At 36.8% G+C, this 12,158-nt stretch overlaps 1 protein-coding gene across 1 annotated transcript in view; it reads left to right on the top strand.

The window, feature by feature from the left end:
• The window catches only part of LOC114043788 (rab11 family-interacting protein 3-like), a 169,890-nt gene that overhangs the window by 135,056 nt on the left and 22,676 nt on the right, over positions 1-12,158 (top strand). The window contains exon 8 of the mRNA XM_027863026.1: positions 7,819-7,922. Within this exon, the coding sequence (XP_027718827.1) occupies positions 7,819-7,922 (104 nt within the window). The remainder of the gene's footprint in view (positions 1-7,818; positions 7,923-12,158) is intronic.

The following is a 12,158-nucleotide window of genomic DNA, read 5'->3' as shown; positions in this document are numbered from 1 at the left end:
ACCTGAGTTCATATCTGACCTCAGACACTTACTAGCTGTGTGACTGTGGGACAGTCACTCAATCTCTATTTGCTTCAATTCCTCATCTATAAAATGGGAACACACCGGAGAAGGAAATGACAAACTGCTCCAGTATCTTTGCCAAGAAAACCCCATGGACTAAACAAATACGGGATGATGTTTAAGATGTGCACTCATAACCCAGATTATCTTTAGGCATGCTGTCTGTGTACTTGCTGTGCATAATTTAACTTGGATGTATTCCTTCAAAGTCTCGCTGAGTTCTTGCCTTTTTCATCAAGCACCCAGCTTGTCTCTGGTCGGAAAGGGGAGTAGAGGCAAGGGGGAGCTCAGCAGGAGCAGGGAGCGGATTGGGTCAGGCCGAAGGGGAGGCATATATGGAGAGGTAGAGCCTGGAGAGGGCTTGACTCCACAAAGTGGGGCTGAGTTACAATGTCATTCATTGTCTGTGTGACTGTGGACAAGTCATTGAACTTCTTTAGGCTGGACTAGATGGTATGAGATCTTTTCTAGCTCTAAATGTCTGATACTATAAGCAGACTGACTCTTTATCAGGAGACTTCAGGCTAAGAGAACTTCTCCCCACCCTGGAGTTCTCATAGTCTCTGAGAGAGAAAAGGAGGGACAGGATGAGAACTTTTCCAGATGATCCAAGTCCAACCAGCTTACTAGCTGGGCAAGTCACTTAGCATCTCTGAGCCTCTCTTTATCTGTAAAATGGGAAGAATAATAGCATCTATTTCACAGGATTGTTGTGAGGATCCATTGAGATAGTATATGTAATGTACTTTGCCAGCCCTAAATTACTATATATAAATGTGAGCTATTTTTATTATGTTCACTGTTTAGTTTGGAGCTGTAAGCAAACTAAAGCTTGAAGTAGGTAGTTTTTCTTTGGTATCACTAAACATCCACACATGCTTGCACTCGGGCACACGTGCGTGCCCACGCACATACACATACACACACACTCACTCCCCACCATCTCCCAGGAACCCAGTACCTTCTAGCTATTTTCTGATTGCTTAGAACTTGCCACTCCTTTGCTTCACTCATGTGCCTTCCACTAGTGTCCCCTTCTCCAAAACTACCTATGCCTCCCCTCAAAATGTCCATTTTTAAGTATAGCTGATCATAGCTATTAAAAGGAAATGTGATACGGTGGAAAGAACACTAGCTTTCTTAGAGCTGGAAAGTATTCCAAAGTTCACCTAGACCGCACATGTCACACTTGGGCTATAGAGATTGTTACTATTTGAGTTGGACACCTCTCATCTATTCTAGGCCTTTCGTTTCTTCATAAAGTGAAATTCAAAGTCATGAAGTGACTTGCTCAAGATTGTATAACTAGTTAACCAGCAGAGCCAGTGTTAAAACCAGGGCTCCTCACTCCCTGTTCAGTGTCCTTTATACCACCACATTGCTGTCTCCTACAATACAATGCTGTCTTTAAAGGTAGTTATTTTTTAAAATGTAGTTTAGTACCTTTTTTAAGCACTACAAAGTATCACTATATAGTTCTGATTTTGCGTGTTACATTTTAAAAATTAAGCTTAGATAAAATGATAATATTATTCTTACATTTTATGTACTTCTCAAACCTTAATTTAAGTGGATTTTTTTCTATTCCCATTTATACGACGTTTTTTAAAAATCAAATAACTTATAATGGCTAATGAAGCTCCTTTTCATCATTGCTCTGCCCATTTCTAATAATTGTCTCATTTTTCAGTAGTGCAGTATAAGGGAAATTGTAACCATTGTGTAGGAGAGGAATATATTTGTTTCTGAAGGATAAGAGGACTGAAGCAGATCTCTTTCCTTAGCCTTGTTCTGTTTAACATTTTAAAAGGAAGAGAGAATCAGCTTATCAGATTTATAGATGACATTTCAACCATCTGAAACCTTGACAGATAGGATTAAGAATATAGCTGATATATTATGTAACAGACTTGGTATTCAAAAATATTTTGTCATCTTGGAATAGTAAATCAAAACTAACAAAATGGAATTTAGTAGGGCTAACCAATCAATCCATCAACGAGCATTTATTAATTACCTACTATATCCAGGCACTCTGCTAGATAAAAATACAATGAATGAAACAATTCCTACTCAAGAGAAAGGTAAAGTCCTTCACTTGGATTGAAGCTTCAGCTGTACAAGTTCAGATGGGGAAACTGTGGCTTAAAAGTAGTTCATATGAAAAAAGAAAAATCTAACAGAACTATTCAGAGGTAGAATGGGCTGCCCTGGGCAGTCATAGGTTACTTTTGATTAGCTAGATGTGTTGTTGAAAGGATTCTGATTCAGGTAAGGGTTGGCCCCTGGGGGGTGCTGGACCCAGCTTGAACTGGCTTGGAAGAGTTGGTTGTTAAATTACACATCAGAGCTTGATTGTTAAACTTAAAACTGTGTCATATGGTCTTTTCCTTCTTTTGGAGAGCCTCTTGTTAAATATTTTCTAGCATGCTGCTCAATGTACCAACCACCTCCTAAAGCCCCTTTCAATGCTAGATTCTCCGAAGTAGGAATTAAAATAGAGGAGGAAAGAAACATTGTATGAATCCTTTTCTAGATACAAAGTACAGATTTTCCTGCTAGTAATTTATTATTTATCAGCTGAAGTGATAACCCTTTTATAGACTGACTGTATTACATAAGGTTGGTATAAATGGACCTAAAATAAAGCAAAATTTTGTCATACAGGTCTCGCTGGAAAAATGAGAGAAGTGCAAATCAAAATAATTCTGATGTTTCATTTCACTCCCTTCAATATGGCAAAGATGACAAAAGATGGAAATGATTATTGTTGGTGGGGTTGTGAGAAGATACACTGTTGTAATACGCTGATATTACACTAGTACCACTGATACCTTGTGGCAGAGTTGTGAATTGGGCCTAGTAGGGTTGTAAATTGATCCAACCATTCTGTAAAGAAATGTGGAATTATGCTAAAAAAAAATGACTAAATATGTCCATATCCTTTGATCCAGAGATCCTTCTGGTAGAACCAGGAGATCAAAGACAGAAAAGTCTTGTATACAATAATCATCATAATAGTAATAGTAAAAATAATAATAGTTAAAATTAATATAGTACTTTGAAATTTGCAAAGCACTTTCTCATTTTATCCTTGCAACCACCCTTTGAGGTAGTTACTGTTACCTCCATTTTACAGATTAAGAAACTGAGCCTAAGAGAAGTTAATATTTATAACAGCCCTTTTTGTGGTAGAGAAGAATTGGAAACAAAATGATGCTTATCAGTTACACAAAGGAGTAGCTGAACCAATTGGGATACATTCATGTAATGCAAAAGAAACAAATATGAAGAAGCTGGAGGAGGAAAAGGTGGAGGAGGAGGTCAGAGAAGCACAAGAAAGCTTAGATGAATTAATGGAGTTAAGCTAAACCAGGAAAAAAATGCACATTGACAACAATGTAAATAGAAAAAGAAGCTACAAAAACAGGAAACTGAGTACTATGTAATTATGATGACCAAACTTGACCTGAGAGACAAAATTCACTCCCTTTACTTCATTGCTGAGATGTGAGACTGTGGACATGGAATAGAGCATATGCTGTTAGCCACGGTCTGTTTGTTGCTGAGTTTTGCTAAACAGCTTCTCTCTCCCTCTCTCTTTCTCTCTCTCTCCTTTCCTCTCTCCCTCTCTCTTCCTTTCTTTCCCTCTCTCTCCCTCTCTCTTCCTCTCCCCCCCTCGTAGTTTTTGTTAGAAAACATAGCTTATTGTGTAAAGAACAGGAGGTTATATTTGTAAATGAATGTGATATAAAAACATAAGTTATCAATAAGAATAAGATTAAAATTTTTTGTAAAGAAAATAGTGGATTGGAAGTAGGAAATGAGTCTAGCCCCAGCTCTCCAATTATTTATCTGTATGATGTTGGACATGGCACCTGGTCCCCTTTGAAACTCAGTTTTCTCATCCATAAAGTCAGAGAATTGGAATGGAATGGTTCTGTCCTTCTCTAATAGCTTGAAATAACCTATTTCATTCTCTTTTTCTTAGACTAAGAAATTTAGGAATAATAACTCATATATATATATACACACATATATATATAATACTGTAAGGTTGACAGAGTGCTTTCTTTACATAGGAAAGCTTAAAATTCTAAAAAAAAAAGATATTTTTTTCATAGCAACACTGAAATAGTAAAGAAAAAATATTATACCATTTTACAGATGAAGAAACTGAAATTAGGAGACTTGCCCATGGTCACAACATAATTACCTGGCTGCCCAGGTCCAGTGCTCTTTCTGCTTCACCATGACAATCTGTTTTCATATGCCAGTGCATGTCAAAAAATATTAATTTATAGATGAAACACATTAATTCTTATGAAATTAGCATTTTAAAGCTTTTTAATACAAAAAGATAGCCATGGAAAATCTAGGAATGATCATATAGTTATAATAATAATAGTAATAACATTTCATGTTTATGTAGCACTTATTTGTAAAGCACTTTTTTTATAATAACCCTGTGAAGTAAATAGTGGAAGAGTGCCATTTTATAAATGAGGTAACTTGAGGAAGTTCAGAGGAGTGCAGTGGTTTGCCTTTGGTCATATGGTTATTAAAGGGTAGAGCTCAGACTGGAACCCAGGTCTTCTGAGTCCAAGTCAGGGCATTTTCACCAATACCATGCTGCTTATTTAATAAAGCCAAGGGTGAGCTGCACCCAGCTTATGCCAGCTCTTCAACTGATCATTAAATTTTTAGTGTGAATATTTCCACTTTGGAAACCAGTAAATATTACAAATTAGGGATTGAATTCTTGTTCTGTTGATTGTCTAGATCTAAGAAGGTGATGGAGAAAATAATAATGTAGATTAAACTTAAAATTGTATCATAAACACATTTTTCCCCAGGAGAGCCAGTTGTTAAACTCTTACCAACAAATCACTAACTGAAGCTCATGCTGCAAGTATACAATATATAATATGCATTACCACAGAATTTGGGTATTTAACAGAGCTCTTGAATTAAAATGTGAAGCTAGCACAAATGATTAGCATAGTGCATACACTCTGAAAAAAAAATGGAGTTGATGCAAATATAGAGCAAGAATCATCCATCCTTCCAGATAAATGGTGAAAGGATAGGAACTGATGATTTTTCAAAAGAAATCCAAGCTCTCAACATATGGAAAACTGTTTTAAATTACTAATAAGAGAAATACATTTTTTTTGTTTTTACATCATAGTATTTTTTGATATAGTAGTTAAGGCCCCGTCAACTTTTAAAAAATATATATCTATTGATATATTTTGTTTTTATATTACCTAAATTACTCCCTTCAATTCCTTCCCCTCTCCTAAATCCCCTTTCAGAGAGCCATCCCTTATAAGAAAAAGTTTTTTAAGTAAAGGAAGAGAAAAGAAATCAGCAAAACCAATAACCACATTGAAAAGTCTGACATTGTATATAGTGTTCCACACTCCCATCTAACCCCTAAATCCCACCTTTGCAAAGAAGTAGATAGAATTATCTTCTCATATCTGTTTTTAAGGACTAAACTTCCTCATTATAATTTTCACAGATTCAGCTTTGATTCTTTTATAGTTGTTCTTTCCATTTACATTATTGTAGAAATTGTGTATTGTTTTCCCTGCTGTCCTTCACTTTGCATCAGTTCATATAGCTATTTCTAAGCTTCTCTGTATTCATCACTTTCTGTCAATTCTTATAGCACAGTAATATTCCATTACATTCACGTCACACAATTTGTTTAGCCATTCCCCAGTTAATAGGCTTCTGTTATCCAGTTCTTTGCTATACAAAAAGTGCTGCTATAAATATTTTGATATATATGGAGCCTTTATTTTTGTTAATCACCTACTTGGGTATGTGCCTAGCACTGAAATTTCTGGGTCAAAATATATGAACATTTTAGTCATTATCTTTGCACAATTCCAAATTGCTTTCCAAAATGATTGTACCAATTCACACCCCCACCAGCAATGTATTAGTGTGTCTGTCTTTCCATAACCACTCTGACACCGACTGTTCCCTTCATTTATTCATTTTGTCAGTTTGCTGGGTGTGAGATGAAGCCTCAGGGTTGTTTTGATTTGCATTTCTTTTCTTACTAGTGATTTGTAACATTCATTCATTCATATGGCTGTTAATTTACAATTCTTTTGAGAACTTTTTAAAAATTTCATTTGATCATTTAACTATTGGGGAATAGTTTTTGATTTTATATATATATATATGTATGTATATATATATATATTTCTTTTTATTTGTCTATATGTATTAGATAAAAAACCCTTATCATTTGATATGGAGATTTTTATTTCATAGGCAACCACTCCCCTTCTTAGCATTAATTTTATTTGTGCAAAAGCTTTTCAATTTCATTTAATCAAGATTATCCATTTTATCATTTATAATTAACTCTATTTATTGATTGGTTAGGAACTTAACCCTCTGTCAGAAATGCAATTTAAATCAACTCTGAAATTATATTTCATACTCATTAAATTTGAAAAGTTGACAAAAGTCAAAAATAGTAAAATCTAATGGCTATGAGAAAATAGGCACACTAGTATACTATTAATAGAACTGTGACATGGTCCAACCATTCTGGAAAACAATTTTGAATTTTGCAAAAAAAAAGTAGCTAGACTTTTTTATACCCTTTGAACCAATGATCCCACTACTGGGCATATCCCTCAAGAAAATAGAAGACAGGGGCAGCTAGGTGATGCAGTGGATAGAGCACCGGCCCTGGATTCAGGAGGACCTGAGTTCAAATTGGCCTCAGACCAAACACTTGACACTTACACTTGACCCCAATTGCCTAAAAAAGACAAAAAAAAAAACAAGAAACTAGGAGACAGAACCTACATATGGCAGAATATCTGTAGAAGGACTTTTCATCTGTAGCAAAAAACTGGAAATAAACTGGGTGCCCATTGTTTAGAAATGGCTGAACAAATTATTGCATCTGCATGGAATAGAATGCTGTTGTACTATAAAAAGTGGTAAGTTTGAGAAATTCAGAGAAACACAGGAAGACTTATATGAACTAATACCAAGTGAAGTAGCAGAATCAAGACATTGTACACAGTGATTACAGTAACACCAATAAGAGCAACACTTGTGGGCAATCTAACTCAAATTAATTGCAATGGCTGGGCTTGGTCCTGGAAAATAGAATCCCAGAGCCAACATGCTTCCCCCTTACTGGACAGCAAGAGGCCCACAAGAGCAGAATGTTAGGCGTGCTGTCAGGTGTCATTTTGATCCTTGCTGTTTAACTCATTTCTTTTATAAATGGGAGTGAAAGGATGTATATATATTGGGAAGTGACTGTGGTGGGAAAAGTAAAAGGCATTGCTAAAATTTTAAAACACAGAATGGAGGAGAAAGAACTTGGAAATTCTTTTGTTAAAATTGTATTTATTTTTCACATTCATTTTTTTAAATTTTGAATTCCATATTCTGTCCCTCTCTCCAGCCCCTCCCCCACCCATTAAAAAGGCAAGCAGTATGATATCAATTATACGTGGAATTCAAAAATTCTGTTATACAACAAGAAAAATCATAGAGCATAGCTGATAGATCAAGTTGTGTCAGATACTGAAAAGAGTTATTGTTGTGGGAACTTGCATTGATGGCAAAGGGATTGGATACTTCAGTTTTACTCAAATGGACTGTGGAGGTGGGTACTTTGTACTCTGTTTTTCTAAAAAGCTGTGTTGTGAATAGGCTCGGTTTTACTTTTCGCCTCACATCAGTCCTGTGCCTCTTATTGCAAAGGTCATCTTCTTGGAGAAGAGAGTGACGGAATTAGAGAAGGACACAGCAGCGAACGGAGAACAACACAGCCGGTTAAAACAAGAAAATCTGCAGTTAGTGCACAGGTGAGCCTGCTTTGACTTTATGGAAGGGAGCTATAGAATTGGTAGCAGTAAGAAGGCAGATTTCACTGTGCAATTATAAAAATGTCCAGGCTAGTCCTGGCACCAACCTGGGAAAGACCCCATTTTTACACTCCCTTCATGTCTAAGCGCAGACTTTGAGAGATACGAAGAACTCTTTCTAGGGTTGCTTCATTCTTTATGGAGCATTTTAATATAAGAAAGTCTTGTGAATTGAGAAAAGCCTCCTCAAAGTGAAACAAGCATGTCCATTATCACCACTGTTATTCAATATTGTACTTGAAATGTTAGCTTTAGCAATAAGAGGTGAAAAAGAAACTGAAGGAATTAGAATAGGCAAAGAAGAAACAAAGTTATCACTCTTTGCAGATGATATGATGGTATATATAGAGAATCCTAGAGAATCAAGTGAAAAACTACTGGGAATAATAAGCAACTTTAGCAAAGTTGCAGGATGTAAAATAAATCCACACAAACCATCGGCATTTCTATATTACCAACAAAACCCAATAGCAAGAAATAGAGAAATTTCATTTAAAGTTACCATAGACATTATAAAATATTTGGGAGTCTTCCTGCCAAGACAAACCCAGGAACTGTACGAACACAATTGCAAAACATTTTTCCCACAAATAAAATCAGAGGTAAATAATTGGAAAAATACCAGTTGCTCATGGGTAGGCTGAGCTAAAATAATAAAAATGACAATTCTGCCTAAATTAATTTACTTATTCAATGCCATACCAATCAAACTGCCAAAAAATTTATTTTATATAGCTAGAAAAAATAATAACAAAATTCATCTGGAAGAACAAAAGGTCTAGAATGTCAAGGGAATTAAGGAAAGAAATGCAAGGGAAGGTGGCCTAGCTATACCAGACCTTAAATTATATTGTATAGCAGCAATCATCAAAACTACTTGGTACTGGCTGAGAAATAGAGTGGTGGATCTGTGGAATAGGTTAGGTACACAAGACACAGTAGTCAATGACTATAGTAATCTACTGTTTGATAAACTCAAAGACTCCAGCTTCTGGGATAAGAACTCACTATTTAACAACAACTTCTGGGAAAACTGGAAAACAGTATAGGAGAAAAGCCCCCCCAAAGGGCTATAGATTATGAGAAGATGGAATAAGCTTGATCAGTCAATATCTTTTGAGCTATCTAGGTCTGCAACTTTCAGCAAATAGTATAGAGCTATTGCGATTATCTTGTTCAGTCTCTTCATTTTCCAGATGAAGGAACTAAGGTCCAAATGTTGCAGTTTGGGGTGCTGGGAACCCCAAAATGCAAATGTGAAGGGGTTCTGCCTCTAAAGAATTTGACCACTCAAGCCTTCTTTCAGTCAGAGTAGTGAGGTTTTATTATAACACCAGTTAGGCTGGCAAGATTCCTAGTAAATCTGCAGTGTTGTGTCACCAATAGAAGCTGGCAAGATTCTTAGAATCTGTGCAATTTAATGGGGGTAAGATTGGTACTTACATATAAGAAAAGACTGGGAGAAGATCTGGATGAGATTAAGGAGAGACAGATAGCCGGGGTGGGCCAGGTGCAAACAATGAAAGGAGTTAAGTGGTTGGAGAGCCACAGTGAAAGGGCAGTTAAAAGGATTATTGAGTATCTAGGTGGACTGGGATAGACTGGATGCCTCAGGTAAAATGCCAGGGACTAGGTTGTGTGTGGAAAAATTTAGGAGCTAGGTTGCTTTCAAAGACCTGGTCTTTTTCCTTTAGGGGTTCAGGTCCCATAACCCTGTAACAAAGAGATGAAGCCTAGATCTAGTGTAAGTGAGAAGTATAGTGTATACAAGTATGTATAATAGGGGGCAGTACATGGGGAGTTTTGTATGAATGGTACAGACAGAAAATACTGTGAGCATAGTATAAATATAAGACAGGCAATCATTTCTGGGTGGGGTCATCCTGAAAAGTTTCATAGAAACTCCTTGAGGGCAGGAGTTCTCTTACTTTTTGTCTCTGTATCCCCAACACCTAACACAATGACTGGCACATAATAAACACTCCTAAAATGCTTACCATTTGATTGGCTTCTCTGGAGCCTTAAGGAATGGCTAGGATTTCAATAGGCAGAGATTCTGGGGAAGATATTCTTTTTTTTTTTTTAAGGCAATTGGGGTTAAGTGACTTGCCTACGGTCACACAGCTAGTACGTGTCAAGTGTCTGAGGCTGGATTTGAACTCAGGTCCTCCTGACTTCAGGGCCGGTACTCTATCCACTGTGCCACCTAGCTTCCCCTTGGGGAAGATATTCTTGGTGGGTCCATCCATCTCCATGTCTTTGATTATGTGAAGTATAAAGTTTGCATAAGCGACAGCAAGTAGAGTAGATTTGCCAGGCTGAAGATTCATGTGAGAAAGTAAAAGGTGATAAAGCCAAGGCTACATTGTAGAGGACCTCAAACACCAGGCTAAAGAATTTAGACTCCATGTCTTTTTTTATTATTATTAATTTATTTTAGTTTTCAACAATTGCTTCCATAGGCTTTTGAGTTTTAAATTTTCTCCCCTTCCCCCTCCCCAAGACAGCATGCAATCCTATGTAAGCTCTACATATACATTCCTATTAAACATATTTTCACATTAGTCATGTTGTAAAGAAGTAGAACCAATAGGAGGGACCACAAAAAAGAGGAATCAAAATAAAACAGAAGGAAAAAAAAGAGCAAATAGTATGTTTTGATCTGCAACTCTGTAATTCTTTCTCTGGATGTGGATAGCATTTTCCATCATGAGACTTTTGGAGATTAGACTCCATGTCTTAAGCAGTAGAGAGACATTGGAGTGATATTATGAAGGCAATGTCTTAGAGAAAATATCTTGCCAATATCTTGGTCTGAGGAGAAATTGGAAACTGGGGAGATCAGATAGCTCATGACAGCAGTCCAGGCGTGAGACTAGCTCTTAACAACACTTTAAACTGTAGCTGATGATAGCCCCAACTGGAAGATGTATTTTCTTACCCATTAATGTACCCCATAACTATTTCTGGCACCCCATCAATACAGAATTCCTGTATAGAGTCCTGGCATGAATGGTTTGAATTTATGACCTTATTACTACTTAGAAATTGCCATTCTTAATGAGGAAAAAGTATTAATTTCATATGAAAAATTATAGCATGGAATCATTGAATAAAATTCAGAAAAATAAAACTTTGAATATGTCAAGAAAAACTTCAAGTAGTAGAAATGGTTAGTATCATTGACAGATTGGAGAGCTATATAAGGAGAATAGTGGAGACACCATTATTAAGGTAGGTCAGATTTTAGGGTAAGTTGTAATGGTCTATATGAGTCAAAAGACTTGTTTACTTTCTTTATTGCTTTAATATATGAGTCCATATGTTAGATGGGTTCTGTCTTAAGCAACCCTGATGTATAAAAATCTTTCTTTACCTTTATATTTATGTAGAGGGGACCTCCTCTAGAGCCTCCCTCCCCAACTCATGCTCACAATTTGGGTTCCTAGGAGGGAGAACTGCTACCTCAGGTTCTAGGGGTAGCCTGGTGGTCTACACTCCCAAAATTATAGCTCATTAGTCCCCACTAATGAGCTTTCTCTTTAATAGCCAGTAAACACAATTAGCTCAAAGCGGTACCATTTGATACTAAAATGGCATAGTAAGACTATTAGCTACAAAACATTGTCCTCCACAAACCTGAGGTGCACTATTTAACAAATACACACAGTTTAAGTGAAAGAGTGGGAACAAATCTAGGAGTACAGTAGTAGTGAGGTACACATATAGGAGACATGTGTAACCAAGGTATCCCACACCTGGGACCCCAATGTCCTTTCTTTTCTTGTGGTGTCCTCTTCCTCCTCTTAGAGCTCTGTCTTTATTGGATAGGTCACTCATCTGAGTTCCCTGGGCCTACTTCTTTCTGCAGTTTAACTCTCAACTCCCTGGGTTAATTCTTCCATCAAAGCATAATTGGCTCTTTTCTCTGCTGCCAAAGGTTACACTTCTTGCCTTGAGTGCTGCCTCTTTGTTTCTCTCTCCCTAGAGAGTGTAGGTTTCTGTTTCTCTATACTCTCCACTGGTCATAGCATCTCTTACTAGACAAGTAGTTCAGCTGCAAGATTCTATGGCTGATATGGGTTTGGGAGAGGAGAGAAAATCCTTTGCCCTCTACCCCTACTCTTCCACTTCTCTGTGGTAGAGGCACAAAGATCGTACCTGCACAAAGCTGCT

Source organism: Vombatus ursinus, unplaced genomic scaffold, assembly GCF_900497805.2.
Source record: "Vombatus ursinus unplaced genomic scaffold, bare-nosed wombat genome assembly UNPS02014770.1, whole genome shotgun sequence".
In the NCBI taxonomy this organism is placed as follows: domain Eukaryota; kingdom Metazoa; phylum Chordata; class Mammalia; order Diprotodontia; family Vombatidae; genus Vombatus; species Vombatus ursinus.
The sequence above is the reverse complement of the archived record's forward strand: the minus strand, read 5'-3'. Positions and strand labels throughout refer to the sequence as shown.